The following is a 20,881-nucleotide window of genomic DNA, read 5'->3' on the forward strand; positions in this document are numbered from 1 at the left end:
CAGGTGGCCGAAAGCCGAGCGTTGATGATAAGAGAAAGTGATGGGAGTGAGAAAACGTTTAACCTCCCAGCTCTCCAGTTCCGTGCTGCTTTATCCACTAAAATAGTTGCTAATTCAGCCTTCTGGGGAAAGCTCAGGCGCAGGCTAAAGGGTTGCTAATAGCAGTTGTTGGCTTTGCTGATAAAATTAACTATGTGCAAACTGGCTGTGACTACTTAGTTTCTTCTCCTGTGCAGCTTGAAATTAATTTGCCTCTGTAGTGACATTGTAAAGGCTGGAGAAAGCAAGAATGTCTTTGCGCTCTTTTTAAAGTCAATGGCTTTGGGATAACTTGGTGTTTCAGGCTTTAAGAAACTGTATCTTGGGGCTTTCACGGGATCTGTTTGTCACCAAAAGCTAGAAAGGCTCGGTCAAATTTTTTTATATGAGAAGGGTCTGAGGAAACATCTGCGCTCAGTGTGCCCAATGGATTTAATATTTTGTGTTTTGTTTTAAACTTCAGCATAGGTGAATATCTCTGATCCATTTTAATTTGTGATGAGTGATTTTTTTTTTTTTTTCTTTTTTAAAATTCTGGGGGTTTTTTTGAAGCATCCAGTGCAGATTTGACTTCTGGTTTAATTTTATAAAGTAGTCCCGGGAGAAACTTGGTGAGTGAGGAGGAGTGCTGGGGTTATGACAGGCGGTACAGTCTGAACATTGGGATGCGCTACAACCTCAAAAAAGGTCTTTCCAAGTGTGCGCATCTGCCCTGCTGGAGCTCAGCAAATTGGATTTTCATATCCCCACCATAGTGGAGAGGTGCCCAGAAATGTGCTTGAGGTTAGGGGGAAATCCAGCTTTAACACAAGCTCTTCTAATCCTTGTAGCAATAAAAACATAGTGGACAAAACCAATTGCTAAAGCAGTCGAACTCAAATCGTGAAACTAGAAGGTGACAGGTTTGTGTCATGTGCTGTCTGCTGGTTCTGGGTCACATTTGATCTCCCTGCGATGCTGTTTTCAGTTGTGCTGAGGCTCACAAGTGCCTTTGAGGAGCCACCAGAAGGTCCCCAGGGCTGGTGGCAGCTGATAGCAGAGCAGAAGCAGCCGTGAAGGTGGCGAGTTGGCGTGTTCCAGCCTTTACTTGCATTTGGGACATGGAATTTCTTCAAATACATGGCGGGAGTTTTTACTCTATTATTATTATTTCCTGGTCCTTGTCTCTTAAAGGAAGGGAATAAATAATTAGTTTTGGTATTTGTTTAAGCAGAGAAAGGAACTAAGAAGTTCTAGTCCCTTGTTGAGTTGCAGAGAGCAAGCCAACGTCTCTCAAGGCACAGAGCTGCCGGGGTACGTGATGCCAGGGACTCTCCATCCTGTCTTACCATATTCATCAACCATCCTGTTGACCGTGGAATTGTTTCTGGCTTTTTTTGAACCTTGTATGACGGTCTTATCAATTCTGAGGAAAGCAGGAACCCCTTAGTCATGCAACAGGATGGCTTAATTGCAAAATCTGTAGCATGTCTCCTCTTTTCCATGAGCCACAGCCATTAGAAAACTGCTGGAAGACACATTTAGAATATCAGCTGTTCCACAGATCTTGTGAACTCTTTATTGCCCTTTTCCACGAACTTCTCTCCTCATGTGCCTTCAGAAAGGGCAAAATCAAGGCAGGAAGTGATATTTGAATTCATCAGCATTACAGTTTTGCATTTAATTTATAAGTCTTTGAGAGTTAATTATCACACAACTCATAGATAGTAGTTTCATGATGTCTTAATCTGTTATGTACACCTCTGAAGGGAGACATTTGTTTCTGCAGGGCATCAGCTGCGTCTGAACCACAAAGCACAGGGTTAACAGAATCCGCAATTATAGAGATGCGTGGGCTCGCTGTATTAATCACCATTTAGAAATGTGGATCTCTCATCTTGACTTTCAAATGAAAATATAGCCATAGGTTAATCCCATCTGCCTGCTCAGGTTCCACCTCTGCAGGCGAAACGGCACCAGGCATATGTTCTTGTGTTCAGTGTTTATGTGTTTATGTTGTTCTCAGTTATGTTTGCAGTATTTATATGAGGTGGGGAGTTCTTTACCAACAAAATAATTCAGTGTAAATCACTTTCCTTGCAGAAGAACAGAGCGTGTATTCAACGCCTTGAACCTCTCTTGTTCCCATGTGTTTCTCCTTTTAAAGGCAATATAGATTTACCCTCACTTGCTGTTTGTCTCTCCCCTTGCAGCATCAGTGAGAGCTTTCTGACTGTGAAGGGTGCCGCGCTCTTTCTGCCGCGAGGAAATGGCTCGTCCACCCCCAGGATCAGTCACCGGCGCAACAAACACGCAGGTAACGTGTCACTGAGCCAGGTCTGTTCCCCAGGACACCTTCTGGAGTTGGTTCTCACCAGACGACACACGTTTCTGTTTACACCAGCTGTGTATTAAAGCCAGACCTGCCAGTCTCAAGGCTGCGATATTTAATGCTGATAGAAAAAAAGGTTTCCGTACTCTTTTGTTTATACTGTAAAATCAAACAGTTGAGTGGCAGTGAGGCAGCAATCATGACATCACAGGGAGTGGAGAACAACTGCCCCCCAAATATCATCCTGTAATTTGTGTGTGAGAGCAGGGCTGGGGGATTGCCATCCAAACCAAAACGGGTTATGATACAGGATGAGTAATTGTGCTTCCTGATCAGAAAGTAACTGGTTGTTATAGAAGAGAGGGAGGAGACACCTCTACGTGGCAGTGGAGAAACCTCTGAGCAAAGTTGGTGTGACTTTTCAGACATGCGAGCAGAGTGAATAAGACGGAGTCAGTCATAATCCCGCCCTCTTTATCTGCTGAAGGTTTGATTTGTGTTTTTGCTTGGACTCTTTGTTTGAAAAGTCAGTCTGAATAATGAAACTCAAACATTTCAGAGTAGGTTGCTTTTCATTGTGTTTATGGTACTTATTAACTGATGGCGTTTTTCAGGGATCAGATAGTGCAGGGTTTTCTGTTCCATTAAACCATCAGCAGGAGAAAACCAACATTGAGACCTTCAGACTTTTGTGGATGGGACAGAGACAGAAACAGAGAGGCTGGAATCAACTCTTTGCCAAAAAGTGACCAGCAAAAAGGTGATTTGGTTTGGTTCCAGGTGTAGATTTCTTTGATACCATCAGGCTGTCATTCAGCTCTACACCTGGCAGAGTTACATACCTGGTGACTGGTCCACCTCAAAATCTGTTTACAAACATCTTTACGGAAAGAATTTAAGTCAAAAGGTGGTTCATTACATCCACACAGACATAGTACAAGCAGTGCCCAAATTGCTTTGAGTGAGATGCATGAATTACCAGTTGGTGTCTTGGCTGTACCTTGCAGAGCAGACACGCTGGATGCGTTTCCCTGTGAACCTGTGCAAGGCAGCACAAACAGCTTTCAAGTCTCTTGTTGCCTGATCGACTTGTGTGGGGGCTGGAGACCTTGGTGGAAAACAGTTGCTCATCTAATCAACCCAGAACTTTTAGGAGCCAGGTTGCCAAGAAAGCAAATCCGATGTGTTGTAATTGCTTACAGCAAGATGTTTTGTACTGAAGAGCCTGAGTTGCCTAAGGGATGGGATTTTTGTTCTTAGAAGATTCTTTTTATTCCTGTCGCTTCAACTTACGGGGTGAGATTTAATGAGGCATCAGTGCTTGTCCTTTCCTCAGTTTCCCTGCTTGTCAAGTGATGTGAATACATATATTTTTTTATGGTGCTTGGAGATTTCACTGAAAAGAGACATTTGTATGAGTGTGCACCATCTCTCTTCTCTGTGGGCTCTTCTAATATACAATATATACCAGCAGACCAAGACACCGAGGGATCAATGTGTCACCTTCCTGAGCAGAACATCTGTGCCACCAAGATTAAACCAGTGGTATAGAGAGTGTGGCTCTGAGAGGTCAACCGGCCTTCGACAGCGAGCGGTGGCAAAGAAAACTGTCTCCTTTCCTGGACTCCGATAATCCGTGCTCAACTTCCATTCCCGTGTGTGTTGTGACTTATCTCTGGCACACTCAATTAGAAGAGGAGTGGAGAGCGGACATAACTTTCCAGTATGAAATTGCTGCCTATGGATGCAATAGTGTTTCAAGTGGCTACAAGAGCATTTCCTAGGAAGGCTGACTACCCTTCCCAACCTCCCTCCGTAATTCATCGGAGGTGCTAGAATCCAGCATAAAGAGTAAATGCGTAGCAGGAAATAATTAATGCTCACACCCATTTCTTTAATCATATCATCTTCAGCAATGTAAATCACTCGTTGGCAGATGGACTAGATATGGTACCAGCTGTCCATGCTCCTCTGGGTGGTCCTGTGCCCCAGGCCACCTGGCAAATGGGCTGGTTCTCAGGCTGGTGGCCTTGCTGTTGTGCTCCAACAACGCTGGAGGCCAGAAAAGGATGCAACTTCCCCGGGGCTTTTGGCATCTCTGGGATACTGTAAATCACTTTTGAGATCCCACCCTAGCTGATGCTTTGCACCTCGCCTGCCAGCTCAGAAGGAAACAAAAGCATCTGCTTGTTGCTGGACAATGTGATAGGAAGCAGCAATCGTGCCGTGAATGCCAGCAAAGCCGACAGCTCTTCACAGGACAGGATGTGATATCTTTGTGCTGATTCTGGCACGTTAAAACCTTTCCTTTGCTTTTTCTTAATCCAGGAAGCTTACAAAATGCCTTGTGTGTTTGGGGCTGAAAATGTCGATTAAAGCTGGCCAAGGAAGCCATACGTTGCTTTCCAACTCTGGAGCAACCAAGGCTGGCAGGGCAGGTGGGGAATGGGGAGAAGGGCAATAAACTTTCTGTGGATGGGAGATGGTGGAGCTCCTTGACTGACCCTTGCAGAAAGGGTCGCCGTAGAAACTTCCTCTCTTGGTTTTAAGTATTGAGATAATGCGGTAGTCCTGGTGGTGTTTTCTTTTTCAAACTCTGGAAACTTTGTCTGTTAAACTGGCTCCTGATGTTAAGTTACTGGCAGCAATAGGTAGGAACTGTTACACCTTGGTTAGGGAGAAACTGAGGTGAAGCATCTTTCATTTCAAGCTACCTAGGACATGTGAACAGGACCTCTTAAAAAGCCCACAGGATTTAGCGGGAGAGAGCGTGGCAAGACAGGAACAGGTGAGCACACGGAGCAAAGAGCAGCTGACTAAGAGATGGGGGTTTGTTATCTCTGAGTGGGTGGAAGTGACAACACTCGTGGTGACATGTCAGGTTTCCTGGTGGACGTTTGCTCTGGCTGGACAGCCAGGAACTTGCATGTGATTGAAAGCTATTTTTGTACATTCACCTTTCCCTCCTTCCCGCAGGGGATCTCCAGCAGCACCTGCAGGCCATGTTCATACTGCTCCGCCCAGAAGACAACATCAGACTGGTAGGTTGGCTTTTTGCTTATCTGCTGTTAACGAATATAAAGGTTAAGTTCCACTTGACAGATACACCTGTGTAATTCATGAAGGCAGTGGTGCGTGTGTGTTTGAGTGGTTTCATCAGCAGGTTTGGGGTTTCTTTGCAACCACAAAGGCAGGTAAGCATCTAATTATGAAAGGCCTGCTTATTTGGTTCTTTAGTGAGACAAATTGCATGGCTACAAGACTGCCTTTGTCTGAACCAAGCACTGAGTACTTATGCTCTCAAGAAGTACTCTAACAATTGCCAGAGAAGCTGGGTACATCAGCTGGTGTCCTGTTTAAATCAATTATCTCTGGCCAGTGTGAACACCTGCCCTTCCACCTTAGTTCAGTTGTGTTCCTCACTCTGCTCTCCAAACTCGCTGCATCCCAAAAGGCCGTGGCTTATCAGGAAGGAGCAGGCAGGATCCCCATGTGGATATGCACCTATAGTGAACCTTATCTTCCTGCTTTTCTGGATTGTTACCTTCTATAATGATGTAAAGAAAATTAGGTATTAGGTTCATAGCATTGGTGTGCTGTCCTAAAGACCTCCAGCAGCTGAAGAAGAGCAGTGAGGAATTTTGTTTAGGACATGTGGAAGTGCTCTACAAGGTCAGGCACGACTGCAGTGTATCTGTATCTCTCATCACTCAATAGGCTGAAGTTTCTTTCCTGTGTTGTCTTGGTGCATCTTAGCAACGTATGCCCAAAGCAGGATTGCCAGCGTCACAAATGTCTTCTGGCACCTCTGGTTTGCTGAGTCCTCCTGAGCTGTGCTGAAGCTGCAGTGATCTTATGAGTATAGCTAGGAAACAGCCAAGGTTACTATGGAATGCTGTAACTTTAAAAATGAATGCAGAAAATAGTTTGCCATAAACAATCTTTGTAAGCAAACTAAAAGACCTACTCCTGAGCTTTGTCAGGTGCACCTTGCTATCCCTAAAATTTCAGTGAAAGTGATGGGAATGGGGGTTCTTGGTGCTTTTCAGAATCTGAGCCAGGGTTAGAACATTGGAAGCTATTGAACAAGTCATTGTTCAGCAATATCAGTGGCTACATTGTGTGATTTGGGACAAATTAGCCTTAACAGCTGAATAAGGACTTTGTGGGCTGAGACATAAACCCTTTTGTTCAGAGCAGTGTTTGGAATGCTGAAATCTTGCATGAGGTTAAGTTCGATAGTCTACTTGAATTTAATTGATTCTTGACGAACGAAGAGTGTGCAGAGCTGCAATAGACTCACTTATAAAATAATAGATAAAAATGAGATTTGAAATATAAACAGTGCTGAGAGAAATGCATTCTCTTCTTGTGTTGGCTGCTGTCATTCGGGGGGCAGACTTCACAGCTCAGAGGGCAGCAGAGGAATCTAATCCTCAGTAAACCTAAGCTTAAAATTTGGAACAACTCTTGTTTCTGTTGGAGCTATTGGCAGATTTTTTTTTAGCCTTACATGAGAGCAATGGTACCAGTATAAGCTCAGCGGAGTCTCTTAAGTGGTCCTTGGAAAATCCCACCATAGTGACTAGAAGCAACGTGACCTTTGGCCACTGCTTGTCTAGCCCTGTTCTAAAGGGTCTTGTGCTAAGACCACATCTCCCATTACTACTGGCCAAATTGATTTAGTGAAGTAAATTAAATTGTGTTAATCCTCTTGTTGCTGGACTGTCCTCAAGAGAAGCAGAACAGAGCTCATGTGTGGATGCCCAAGACACAGGGCAGCTGTTGTTCACCTGCACGTCTTTGTTTCTGTTTGAGGTTTGGTTCCTACTGTAGATAATGCCATTAACCACCAAGACCTTGGTGACTGCTTGCTCTTCTAGGTTGAAGAGCACCCTTTCTGTTCTGCTACCAGTGGTTAGTTGTAGAAACAACTGTCTTTGGCTCTTTCCACCTTGAAGCCCTGACCACTTTGATCCTCCGTGTTTCCAAAGGAATCCCAGTGACTCAAGGAGCAAGAACGAAAACAAGGCTGGTTTTAGCATGACTTATCCTAAAGAGATGGGGTGGGGCACAGTCTCTTGCTGTACAGAGCACATCTGTCTGCTGGCGTCAGCATCTGGGTAGTTTCTGTTCGTCTTCAGTCCCATTGGACAAGTCTAGAAGTCAGCACCATCTCCTGCCTGCACTTGCTGTTCCACCCCCGTCACTAGAGCTGCTGCTCCCTGCAACGCCACTGGGAAGCTTTCCCTGCCGCTCTCAGCATCGTCCCCTGCGGTAGAGCCCTCCAGTGAAACGGCGAGCTCTGTTCCCACTGCCGTGTGCTGTTTTAACCTTTGTGGTGGACTCTGCCACATCTTGTGGTCTAGAATTACTGGCTAATTGAGAAGTGAGGTGTGAGGAGGTCAGAGGAGCCTTCCTCTGAGCTAGAAGGTGCCATTCTGGCCTCAAGACCAAGTTAGAAAGAACTAAAAGAGCGTGTTGGGAAAAGCAGACTATTGAGAGATCCCACACAATAGTTATTTTGTGAGCTTTTTTTTTTTAAGGGTAAAATGACTGGTAAGCTGTTCTGAGCCATGACCTCCTGTGGGCCACCAAGAAGTGTCTACTCAAGCAGTGGGTCAGGAGGGCTGCTGGTGTTTGAGGAGTTTGGGGTTCAGTTTGCAAAGGATGTCAAACTCTGCTTCGACCTTCAACCGTTGGGTCATGGGGAATTGAGCAACTGGGTCCTGTTGCCACAGGCAGGTGACGGCTCCTTCTTGCCCATGTTTGCTTTCTGTAGGCTCTGCTCAAAGTCTAAGAAGCAGTTTAACACTAAGGTAAACACTGAAACCAGACAGTGTCTTGGGGTTGGATTAGGCTATCCAAAGTTAGGATTTAGTATACATAATTAAGACACTTCCTTTCTAGGGATGTCCTAGTTTCTCTAGTTGGAATCCTGTGACTGAAATAACTGCAAATGGCTTGGAATGGAGTCCAAAAAGTGTTGCAGGACTGCCTGCTGTAGATGTTCATAGGCAAAACCTGCTGGGCTCCTTCCCTGGGCTCCTCACTGACCACCAGCCTGGCTGTACCAAGTCTTGCTGGAGTCACTTCAGTTCTCGCTTCCTCGTGGCTTCTGGAGGAGCATCAGGCTTCAGTGTAGCCCTTCAGAACCTTCAGTGTTGGTGTGATGCCCACAACTTAGTTGCACAGCCGCTTTCTGAATGCTGTCAGTATTGGATTTTTGGGGGAGTTTGGGGTGAAATTCAGGAATCCTGCTAGATCTCTCTTTTGGCCCTGGGGTGCACGTTTGTGGTAGGAGCAGTGAAGCCTGACAACTTGTTACCTCTTCTGAGCAATCCAAATCCAGCCATGGGTACACCTTAGGAGCAGAGAAATCCTGCCAGCTGTAAGGCAGTCGGGCTGCTTCTGTACTGGGGAGCTGCTAGAAAAATGCAAAGGACCAGCAGGGAACCACGTGTAAGTTAGATCCTGGTTCTCCAGCTGTCTGTCTGGGAAGTTGGTGGGAAGTCTCGTTGGAGCTGTTGCAGCACACAGTAGCTTAAAGGAAAGCTCCAGCTCTTTGGACAAAGCCCTCCGAGAGGTGAAGAGCACTTTCAATGCCAGCTGAGGAGTACGGACCATCCATACTAGTGCGAACTGCATCACTGCTTCTGCGCCTGGCACTCAGCATGAAAAGGCGGCTTGTCAAACAAATTGTGTGTGTTTTGCTGACTGCACTGCTCACCTCTCCCTTTCCTTTCCTCAGGCTGTAAGACTGGAAAGTACGTACCAGAACCGCACGAGATACATGGTGGTGGTGTCCACCAACGGCAGACAAGACACTGAAGAGAGCATTGTCCTAGGAATGGATTTCTCTTCCAATGACAGGTACTCACAGCGTCCAGGTGGGGGAAGTGCTTGTGTTCACCCACATGTCAAGTGTAGAAACCACTGTCTGGTGTCCGTGCTTTCTGGGGACAGACTGCTTCAGATTTTCCTTCCCAACACCTTTCCTGAGATCCACAGTACCCTTTTTATTTCTCGAAAGGAGGTGGCAAATGGGAAAGCAACTGCACAGCTCAGTGTTTTCTCCATTCCTCTGAGTCTCAGGCTGCTGTAAGTGCCCTCAGGTGTGTCTAAATGGTGAAGTCCCTAAGCCCTGCATCTGCACACCAGAAACAAGGACAACTGGCATGCAACGAGAGAAAAAGCTGCAATTAGAGAAGCTGCACATCGGGGTTCAGCAGAGCAGCTAATAAGAAATTGACTGTCAGGAAGCCCCTTGCCCAGGTCATGGCACAAAGGGCCTGACCAGAATGTCAGGGTTGCTGATGGCAGATCTTGCACAACATGTGTGCTCCCCAGACATCAGCATGTCAGCAGGGTTTAGTGCTTTTGCTTCATTAATTGAAGTTGCTGCTGACCTGTCCAAACAGCTGCAGAATGTGGCTGGGAAGCAGCTTTTGCTGCTGGAGTGACTATAAGCCAGGAGGCAGCACCCCAGCAGCTTCACGGGCAAAAGCTTTGGGTTTAAAAAGGGGCACTGGGCACTTTGGAGAGGGCAGGGGGCACATGGCTCTTTTAAAGGGTCGTAAATCAGGTTTGGACTATGCAGGGAAAGAAACATCTGGATATTTGCACCATTTTAGAAGGTTTCATACACATACTCTGTTCTAGCACAACTGCTACAGGAATGAGTTACTTTCAAGTAGTTATCAGCGTCACTAGAAAATCTTTTTGAGCTGTTAAGCTGCTAAGAAATGGCCTTCCACACAGCCTGCCGATCACAACAGCCACCATGCCTCATTTCAAGTGGCTTGATTTGGGTGCTTAGCTCAAGTGACGCCTGCCAAAAAGGGGGACCAGCTTGATGCTGCCCCTGGCTCCTGCTCCCTGGCACATGTGCCCAGCTGTAGCTCAGAGATGCTCTTGCAGTAGGGTAAGAATAACTTGTCCTTGCACAGGTTGGTGTGAGTTTGGAGGTTGCTGTTGGCTGTGATATACCAGCACAGCCACCTTTGATAACTGAGAGCTCGCTGGTATTCAGCCTCTAATAACATAGCGGGGTCATTTTAGCTTTCTGCTAGAGTTACTGAGATTCTGGATGGTCAGTCTGATACACCCTCCCCTAGCCCACTTGGTATTTATAACTCAATGTAGACTTGTTGCTATGGTCTCTGATAAGCGCTTGCTGAACAGTATCACTAAAAATACCCTGGCCACCTTGGGAAGCCTTTTAGAAACACATCTTTCCATGAGCTCATCTCATGTTGTCAACAGAAATAGCTGCGTGCTGCGATGTCTCCCTGCGCTGAGCACCAGTCGCTGTGAGGCGCGTGCGTTTACGGGGCTTCATGTCTGTTGACCCTCTGAAGCCTCGAGTCTCGCCCTCTTCCCCCACTTCTCATGAGCTGCAGAGACTGGGGCTGTTGAGTCTTGTGGAAATTTGAGAGAATTAGTGCAAAGCATTAGAAGAAGCAGCGGTTAAATTCAGTTCTTTTTCAAGTTGATTATTTGAATATGGTTTATTTGACAACTTTAAGACATTCCGCTTTTTCATTTGACAACCTGGCACAGGTTTTCTTGGGGTTCCCCTGCCGCTGCCTGTTTTCTTTCGCTTGATTTCTGCTTTTAACTTGGCTTTTTGCTCAGCCTCACAGAAAGCAGGTGACCGTGAGGGCAAAGAGGTGGGAGCAGCTGAGAGAGGAGCGGGGTTGCCAGGAGGTGTCTGTTTGAGCTCCTGTCCTGCTCACCCTCGGGGTGTGGGAGGTTGAAGAAGGGGCAGGAGTCACCAGCGGGTGACAGGCTGTGACTGCGAACCTGCCGTGCTGCCGGTCGCCCTGCTGTGACACCGTGCCCATCCCAGGTCCCAGCAGCTGTGGCTGAGGGACAAACAAGAAAACAAAGCTGTGGATTGCAAAATCAGAGCTGGAACCAAACCACTTGAGCCTGAGAGGGACTAATCTGTAGGGAAAGCCTTGAGCTGACTGGAGACTGAGCCCCCTCTGACGTTCCGCACACAGCTTGCTGCTCCTGAGTCCTGTTTGCTCTTCTCCTGGGCATGTGTTGACCCTTTAAGCTTGCTTGAAAGAATGTTCCTGTACCCTGTGGGTGATGATCCTTGCCAGACACCTGTAGAACAACACCGGCACTCTTTGTCCCTGAAGCAACAGTGGGATTTTTCTGTTTGTTTGTTTGTTTGTTTCTAATGGGAACAAAATAACTCAACCATTGCTGTGAAACTAGGAGGATAACATGGTGGTGTGGTAGATGGGCTGACCTTCTCTTTCTTACTACAGTAGCACTTGCACAATGGGCTTGGTGCTGCCGCTGTGGAGCGACACCTTGATCCACCTGGACGGGGATGGGTGAGTGTCTGTTCTGTGTCCTGAGTCAATGTGTGAGATTACAGCACGGTGTATGGAGAAGGATCAAGCAATTGGGTCCAGCAGACCTCCTGCTGTTGACCTGTATCGGGTTAGGAGGCTCAAAGGCCCTAAATCACAGTGATTGTAGCAGCAAAGACCAATAATTGACTTATCTGTGAATAAACACGCACCGAGACAGTGGCTTGTCTGTGTGTTTAAGCTGGCGTAAAGGAGCTTTTGCTGGTGAGTGGGTGTGTAGTGAAAGCTCCTTAAAGGGATCCTATTATGCGTTCCTCCATCATGCTTGCAGCAGGCAGTGTTCAACAGAACATAAAATAAGAATGGTGTTTCTCTGCCAAATAGACACCTGACTTGCAGCCTCCAGTTGGGGCCAGTTACAAGGGCTGTCCAGCGCAGTGCGTGGAATGACTTTTCTTTCCTTGGTAGCTGCCCCAGGATCACTTTAGCTGGACGCTGTTGCTCCAAGCTGTGGCACTGAATTTGTGTTGCCAAGGTAAACAGCACAGCCCAGCACCATCCCACCGCCTTAGTTTCGTTCCCAAACAGCAGCTGCTTAAAGAAGTTATCTTAGAGCTTTTAGTGTGCTATTTTGATTCGTTTGCTAGCTGAACTCAGTGTGTGCATAGGGCTAGTCCTCTGCTGTTCTAACATGCTACAAACTATCAGTTATTAACTGAAAAGTGGCTTTTGGGACACATTTTTACTGTGCCTCTTTTCCTCTCTCCAGAGGGTTCAGCGTATCGACAGATAACAGGGTTCATATATTCAAGCCAGTGTCTGTACAGGCAATGTGGTGAGTACTTACTATAATCTGTCCCAGTGATCCTTTTTCCAAGGTGTTTTGGCTGCTTGAGCTTTTAAAAAGCCAGGTGTTGCTTTGTATTATTGGTATCTTGAGACCCACTCAAGTAGCCAGAAGTCTCCTTCAGAGACAGGGAAGGAAGTTTGATACCAAAGGAAGAAAACCCCATGCAAGTGCTAGTATACAACAGTGAGTTTATAATTCTGCTGCAGCTGCACCTTGGGCTCAGCCTGGGGCAGGAAGGAATTTTCCTTGCAAGGAGCTGCTGAATCCCTGCGAAGCAGAATTGCCTTGAGCATGTGTTTGAAATGTTTCTTTTTATTTGTCGTAAATAAGGAAATACCCACTGTGCATATTTTAGGAGTCTCTGTCTCCAGTGAGGCATGTTCATTGTGATAGCGAGAAGGAAAGAGAAGCTGCCTGCATTTTTCATTCCTTTTAGGGTGGTTCGTGTAAGAATGTAGTGGCCATCAAAGTATTTCTGGCACAAGCTGCTTTGCATTGCAGAAATACATCCCCTGTCAGGGTGTCATGCTACTGTGTCACACCAGTGATTTTGACCTGGATCCTTCTGATCCCAGTCAAAGATTTGAAACAAGCTAAAAATAGGAGAGGGGGATTTGTTTCCCAGCAGCAGCTGAAGAAACTTCTGACATCACTGGTGCAGTGAGGGAGGGAGAACACCTGAACAGCTCAGTAAAGTCAAGTCCTCAGCTCTCGATTGTGCAGCTCTCTGTGTCTCACTCCTGGGTGTTTGCCCCTGCAGTAGGAGCTGTCAGAGCACCCTGCCCTGAACAAGAGCTCCCTGCATCTTAGTGATGGCTTAGGCAGCTGTAGCAGTTCTTAGAGCCAGAGACACAGGTGTCCTCTGAATGTGGGCACCTTTGCTGCTATCCAGGCTTGTCTTGGCATGCTCAAGATGCAGAGGCTCTTGCAGCATGTGGTTACCCACCCCCTTGGGGACAGCCTCCTGCTTGGGGCTGTCACATATAGCACTGAGTTTGTACCAACTGATGGGACGTGAGCAGCATCCTGGATTCGGCTGCTGCTTTGTGCTCAATACCAGCCTGAGGAAGAAATTATAATCCTGCAAGTGTTTTTCCCTTTCTAGGTCGGCTCTGCAGAGTTTACATAAAGCTTGCGAGGTAGCGCGGAGCAACAATTACTACCCAGGGAGCCTCTTCCTCACGTGGGTCAGTTACTATGAGAGCCATATCAACTCCGACCAGTCGTCGGTCAACGAGTGGAATGCCATGCAAGATGTCCAGTCCCACCGGCCCGACTCGCCCGCGCTGTTCACAGATGTGTAAGTTGGTCTGGCTCCGCTGAGCCAAAGCGCTTGGCTTCAAGCACTGCAGTCTCCAAAAAAAGGAAAGATACCACAAGAAATTACTCTTAATTAGGTATTAATGAGGAGAAGTTTCCTGTTCCGGGTAATAAACGGACCCCTGGTTAGGTAAACACCAGCTTTGGAAGTTTAGCCCTCCTGGGGCTCCCTTGCATCTCCTCCTGCCTCTGTTTTCAGTCTGGTTGCTTATCTTGGCCTTTAGGCTCACAGATCTTTGATCTTTCAAGGTAAATCCGATGTTACTAGTGAGAGATGTGGTGTATCTTAGTACCTAAGCCTTCCTCTTTGCTGGTTTTGTCCTCTGGTTTCCAGACCTCGTGTCTCCTGGAAGGAGCAGGTTTCTCTGGACTTTGCTCTTAACGCTGACATGTGTCTGAGCACATGTTTAGAGTAAAATGGTCCTTTTTCTTCCTTTCTCAGTTAATTTTGCTGTAAAGTGTTTATGTATGGACTTCTGAGACCATGAGCTCACCAGCATCTTTGTGGGCATCCAGCTGGTACACACAAAAATGGGGACAAAGAGTTTTCTGTTCATTCTGAGGAGCTCTGCGAGTGTAGAACAGGACAGTTGAGAGGTCCCATGCTGTCTCCAGCCAATTTCTTAGATGTGTGGTGCTGTGTGGTCCAAAGCAGTGGCTGAGGTAGATGGGGAGACAGTTTGGAAATGCGAAATAAAGGCTGTATCAACATTCAATATTTACAACCCCAGTAATTAGTATATGTTGATGGTACTGATACTGTATAACCTCAAAGTGATCTGTGTCCAAATGCGATGCCGAGTGTGAGGGTTTAGTTGCCTGATGTGCAGAAGAAGAAATGACTTCACTAACAGTATAACAGTGCTGTTGGTTGATTTATGCTCTCAGATATTTCCTGTTGTTGGAGTTCAGTGAGTGAATAATAATGCTAAGCAGTTGTTCAGCTGTGAAGATGTCTTCACACTTGATTGTTTTTTAATGTACAAGGAGGGTGGCTGAAAAGTTTTGGCAGGCTGTCAGGTTAATATTCTCTTGTAGCTTTTCATATATAAATTTTATCTAACCCACCCTTTCCCCGGTGGCAGCAATGGAATGATTTCCTGGGGCACCTAGACAGCATTCTCTTAATTGAGTCCTGAAATAATGAGTGAGGTTAAAAGGACCAGGAACTTTTATGATTTTTGTGAACCACCCGTTGGACACTGGTAAAGCAGAGACGGGTCTGTCCAGTTGCCGTCCTGACAGCCTTCCAGAGACACAGAAAGGTGGTGGGAGATGTCACTGCTTCTAAAGCTGCTGGGTGAGCCAGCTCTGTGCTGCTGCGCTGCTGCAACTTCCCCTGGTGTTAGTCGGGCTATTTTTGCAGCTGGTGATAAGGCCCCTGGCAGCAGAGGCTGGAGGAATGCGCACAGGCTTAGCTGCCCTCTTCTCTCCATGTAAGGAGCTGTGGAGCTGTTACCTTCCCAAGAAAGGTAGGGGGAGGCTTAGATATTGCTCCAGAGAGTATAATGCAGCTTTCCCAATTTAAATTTTACCAAATACCAGAGGTTCTCTGGATGACTACACTGGATTAGGAGCATTCAGTTGGTGTCTTTCATGTACAACTGGGAATCTAAACTGGGCTTTACAGTCACCTGAGTTCTCTCCAGCTGAGGATGAGTCTGGGGGAAGTACTCTGAGTATCTGAGACTCTGCAGAGTATCCAGTCTGTAGAATACCTGTGTAAAAAGCGCCATGAGTCCAGCTTGTTTTCCCTCCTGGTGACTCTCTTGCTTTCTTCCGATAGCCCAACTGAGCGGGAACGCACAGAACGGCTAATTAAGACCAAGTTAAGGGAGATCATGATGCAGAAAGACTTGGAGAATATCACGTCCAAAGAGGTGAGTGGTGAGGAAGCAGCAGTGGAAGTGCTGTTGCGCAAACTAGAGAGCTCTGTGCTTGACGCTGTGAAGAAAGGCCAGAACAAAACCTTCATGTGTGTTCTTCCTCCCCACCCAGATTCGCACGGAGCTGGAGATGCAGATGGTGTGTAACCTGCGGGAGTTCAAAGAGTTCATTGACAATGAAATGATAGTGATCCTTGGGCAGATGGACAGCCCCACGCAGATATTTGATCATGTCTTTTTGGTAAGTCTAACAGTGAATTCAAGAGTAAACACACCTCAACTTTCCTCTGTGTTAAAAGGAGCTCTGAAGGAGACAGTGGCCGATCCTGGGGTCGTGCACTCTTGAGCAAGACCCAGGACACTAGTGCTGTTGAACAGGAGCAGCCTGGCTTCTTGGCTTCACTAAACTTTGCCAGAAGGGAGACAATCTTAATTCTGACTACTTTTCAGGGCTGTTCCCATTGATGTAAGACCAGGTTTGTAGCTTTAACTGTCCAGTGTACCCGCACAGCAAGTTCTTGGAGTATCTGTGTGTTTGGGAAGGGCATGACTACAGCTGAGGATGGGAGCTGCTGGCAGAGATGTGTAAGATTCAGGTGGAATGACGCTCGTGTAACATGGAAAGCTCTTGAGTTCACATGATCCAGAAGGAACAGAGGAGCTTAACAAAGAATCCTGGAGATAAGTCACTTAAGGAAACATAAACATTTTGCCTTTTCATGGTTTGCTTGCTTACTTGCCTTTTGTTGCTGCTGGGGCCTGTCTAATGACTGCACCTCTTCCTGGTGAGTCAGCGCTCTGTTGCTTTTCCCAGCCCCGAAGCCACGGACACAGGTTTGGTTGGGCTGTCTGGCCTGTGAGCTTGGCTCAACTTGAAACAAAGCCACTGCTCTTGGCCCAGCTGGTCTTTCCAAATGGAGAGAGCCTCTCCCAGTCTCCTAAGCTTAGTGCCATGGCTCAGAAGGGATGATGGATGTTAATCCAAGTGCTCCCAAGAAATTGTGGTGGGGTAGAGCCAGGAAACTTAAAGTACTTACGATGTAATGGATTATTTTTTTTTGCAGACTGTGTGCTCTCCAGAAAGGGAGACCTGTTACAGGCTGCAGGGCTTGGACTCTTGGCTCTGAGTGTGTTTAATGGGAACGAGACCTTTAAAATGAGGCTTGCAGGCAGCAGCGAGGAGAAGGGCTGTGGCTAATGTGTGCAAAGCAGCAATCTGCGGTGAGGAGCAGTGCTGCTGGCGCTGGGCAGCAGCTCGTTTCAGGAGCGTGTGTGCTGCAAGGCAGAGTCGTACAGCGAGGTCTCTGGGAGGCATGAACTGTTTCCTTCCAGGTGGAGGCAAGAGCCCTGTGGGATCCCGCTTCGGGAATGCTGAAATAAATAAGCAGGAAATAAGAGACCTGATGATGTTGGTGGTTGTGGATCAAAGGACAGGAGAAAAGGCTTTCACTGCTCTGGCATTGTTCTCCGTACCTGTGGAAGCTGGTGGTTCCCAGGCCTGAATGAAATTATTCTTCCTTGGCCAGAAGGAGGCAACGTGAAGCTAAGTCTGGTGGGGTAGGGTAAATACAGCAGGGTTAAATGCGTGTGTCCCTCTGTTCACACAGGCTTGGAAGAGGAGAAGAGATGATGGGGAGAAGAGGTGTAATCCAAGTGAGCTTATAGTGTTGCTGCCTTTGATGTGCGAGATGGGTGTTTCACGTATAAAGAGCACCTGGATGGTTTTACACGCAGGCAGTCTCCCTTCTGTGGGGTAGAGCTGGCAGCAGCCTCCAGGGAGAGGGTGGGTGTGCTCATCTCTGCCGAGGTTCGTTTGTCAGCAGTTTGCAGGAAGTGCCAGCATATGGTGCTGGGCTCCTGCCTGCAGAGCTGCCTGTTGCTTCAGGACAGATTCGGTTAATGGAGCAAGATAAGGTTGTAAACATCAACCCTGTTACCACTCTTCTGTGTTCACCTTTGCTCAAAAGCCCCCTTGCTCTCCAGCACTTGTCTGACCAGCTTCCTTCCCCCGTTTGCTGCTGACAGTCCCTGCTCCACCAGCCGGCTGGCGGTGCCTTCCTTCTGCCTCATGTGTCCCTTTGCGTATTTTCCCTGCAGGGCTCGGAATGGAACGCCTCCAATTTGGAAGACTTGCAGAACAGAGGGTAAGTAGCTTCAGGTCATCAGCTTAAAAGCAAGAGCCTGGCCTTCACGCTTGTCTGTGCAATAAACTCTATTCCCTACCTGCTGTGTAACCTGAGTCTTACTAAAGGGTTTGCAGATCTGAACAAGCTCTTGCTTCCTCCAAACTCTGCGTCCCAAAAACAAGCACCTTTAAAGTAAAAGCATCTTGTTCCCTGACCTTGACTGACAATCTCCTTGGCGAACAAAGGCAGGCAGTACTCTCATAGCTGTAAGTAGCAAAAAGCTGCAGTTACTGCACTGGGCGCTGCGTAGTTGGCTCTGTGCCCTCTGCTCCAGCCCGTTGTTCTGGGCTGAGGTCTCAGGGTTACAGAGGCACTTTGGAGTCTGGACCTCCAGACTGCAGCAGGAAGGAAAATATGTAAAAGGGCTTTTGTTTCTTTGAGCGGAGCCCAGGAGGAAGGAAAGTCGTGTAGCTCTGGGGCTCAGCACTGATGGTTCCTCTGTCTCCTGCCCCTTTCTACCTCTCCAGCTTAAGCTGAGTGTCCTTTCTCTAGGCCAGGTGGATCTAAGCACCAAGATTTTGCAATTAAATCATTATTTGTGCCAAGCCAGTGGAAAAAACTAATCACTCTGCTGAACTGAATTGATCGCATTGGTAGCTTTGACTCTTCTCATTCAGCTCAGGATCTGCTGCAGTTTCCTTGGGTCAGATGGGTACTGAGTGCCAGTGATTTTGTACCTGCTGGGGAGAGGGGATGTCACTCCCTTGCAGTCTTCTTGTTCTGTCTGATATCCCAGCATGAGCCCAGTTCAAAAGCACCTTACAAGTAACCCTGAGGACTCAAAATACTAGATATAATGTACCTAAATACCATATGCTTTCTCTAGCGGTTTTCAGAAAAATGAGGGATAAGAAATAAATCCTTCCCGGTGGCTCATTGTCTGTTACATCTCTCTGCAGTTATTTATGCATTTGTTTAACTCTGGTGTTGCTTGTGAGCTTATGTCTTCAATCCTCCTTTGTTGATGGTGCAGCAGGAGAGATTCACAAAGAGGCTTTGAGAAATTGTCGAAACATGAACAGTCTTTGCAGGAGATTCTGTGACACAAGTGTTGCACTTAGAATAGAGAGACATGAGCAAGCAGAATAACCTGACATACTATTGAGGAGGTTTCTCTCCGGTGTGGATGGAAGCACTTTTGTCAGAGACTGGGCTCTAAATTGCTCAGCAAAACCTTTTGTCTGTGTAGCTGCTGCTTCCTTGCACCAAGTTCTGATTCCCAAGGAGGTGTGTTCAAGACTGCAACTTCAAATGCTTCGAGTTTTGCCACCCGCAAAGCCAAGGCAAGGCTGTTGTGTAGCAGCTGTGATCTCTCTCTGAACTTGCTGTGTCCTGCTCACTCTGCATTTTTATCTGCTGTCTGTTTCCATGCAGGGTGCGGTATATTTTAAATGTGACTCGAGAAATAGATAACTTCTTCCCTGGGCTCTTCGAATACCATAATATTCGGGTATATGATGAAGAAGCAACTGATCTTCTGGCTTACTGGAATGACACCTACAAATTCATCTCAAAGGCAAAGTAAGTCTTTTCAGAACAAACATGCTAAGCATTTTATATTTTACTACTGATTTTCTTCACTGCTATTCTTCCTTGCCCACCTGGGATCAAAGCATTTCCATTGTGTAGCTTATGTCAAAGTGTTGGAGTTGCCTTCCACGAGTTTCCATTCTTGCGGGTGCTTGTGCGAGGGCTGCTGAGGGGTTTCTGCCCAGCCGCAGTCCGGGCAAGTGGAGGAGATGATTTCTGTGCTGGAGAGAGAACAGTTTGCCTGGTGGTTAGGAAATCCAATGGATCTGCAGAGATACCGGTGGGAGGAAAGAGCAGTAACAAATCAAGTAGAGTTTAATAAAAGTAAGAAGGAAAACTTTATAAACTGAACATAAGCATAAGTTGTTCCATACGTTATAAGGTTGTATGATGAAGCCCACAGTCTGAAGATGATTTATTGTAGCGTAATGCTCCAGAGCAAACTCTTCCCTTTAACAGGAGGAAACGTCTGTGCAGGTCTCTGAGCTGTCACAGTGAGTAATCCGATAGGGGATGCTGAAAGTAGGGCCTTTTCACTGCAGAGAACTGCATCCCAGTTACATGAGCTGTCTCCAGTTAATTCAGCAGCCTTCTTCAGGGAAAGCTGCTCAGAAAGCAGATTGGCATATGTTGCCTTTAAAGTATTATTTCCATTATAGAATCTGTCATCTCTTTACCAGTGCTTGCAGTTTCTCACAGCATTGTTTGAATATTGGCTCTTTTGAACAAGTTATTAGAGACTTATTTAAGGTGGTTTCTTTAAAAGACATCATTCTATTCCCATAAATATTGGTTTTGAAGTGTTGTCGTTCTCAGAAGTACTATTCTGCCCAGAATATTTGCCATTGGGGTTTAAACGATTGGGCCTAATGAGGTGAGATGCAAGTTAATCATCTCCCAAATTCAGGCAATTACAGTACCCCCTTCTTTGTCCTGTCTGCTTATTGTGTTTGGGTTTTTTAAGTCGCCAAAAGCATTGCAATGTTTTGACTAATTAGATTTGCAAAGGAAGTCTTGGAGCAGTCTAAATGCTGCTGTTACAGCCCATTGCACCCCAGGCAGTGCAGAGGTCCCCGTTTCGGATGCAGGTTCAGGCTCAGCCCGCTGCCGCCAGCCGAGGTCTGAGCCTGCCGAGGCACGTGTCAGCGGGTGCTCTGTGGCCTCCCGGTCTGTCCCGGGGAATTCCACGTGGCTGGCAATCCAGAGCACCTTTCCTAAAGGAGAATATTCAAGGTGCCAAACTAAGGATCTCTCAGCCCGCTCCGTGCCAGTGCTGCCCAGCACACGGAGCTCACAGAGAAGGGTCATCGCTTTCCTCCTCATATTTCACAGCAGACAAGTACTTCTTAACTCCTTGGAGCAGAGAGCTGGCTGCCCTTTCAGGCTCTGCACCGGCCTCACCAAGCCCAGTGGCTGCTCGTTGCACT

General features: G+C 46.9%; 1 protein-coding gene across 2 annotated transcripts in view; it reads left to right on the top strand.

The window, feature by feature from the left end:
* Positions 1-20,881, top strand: part of SSH2 (slingshot protein phosphatase 2) — a 47,357-nt gene that overhangs the window by 13,583 nt on the left and 12,893 nt on the right. Inside the window, exons 2-11 of one of the 2 annotated variants that reach the window (XM_080356960.1) lie at positions 2,232-2,335; positions 5,327-5,391; positions 9,102-9,223; positions 11,635-11,703; positions 12,452-12,517; positions 13,638-13,832; positions 15,639-15,732; positions 15,851-15,979; positions 17,836-17,882; positions 19,299-19,445. In XM_080356960.1, coding sequence (XP_080213086.1) covers positions 2,232-2,335; positions 5,327-5,391; positions 9,102-9,223; positions 11,635-11,703; positions 12,452-12,517; positions 13,638-13,832; positions 15,639-15,732; positions 15,851-15,979; positions 17,836-17,882; positions 19,299-19,445 — 1,038 coding nt within the window. The remainder of the gene's footprint in view (positions 1-2,231; positions 2,336-5,326; positions 5,392-9,101; positions 9,224-11,634; positions 11,704-12,451; positions 12,518-13,637; positions 13,833-15,638; positions 15,733-15,850; positions 15,980-17,835; positions 17,883-19,298; positions 19,446-20,881) is intronic. The other variant, XM_080356961.1, reaches the window with a different exon arrangement.

This window comes from Nesoenas mayeri (assembly GCF_963082525.1).
Source record: "Nesoenas mayeri genome assembly, chromosome: 20".
NCBI classification, from domain to species: domain Eukaryota; kingdom Metazoa; phylum Chordata; class Aves; order Columbiformes; family Columbidae; genus Nesoenas; species Nesoenas mayeri.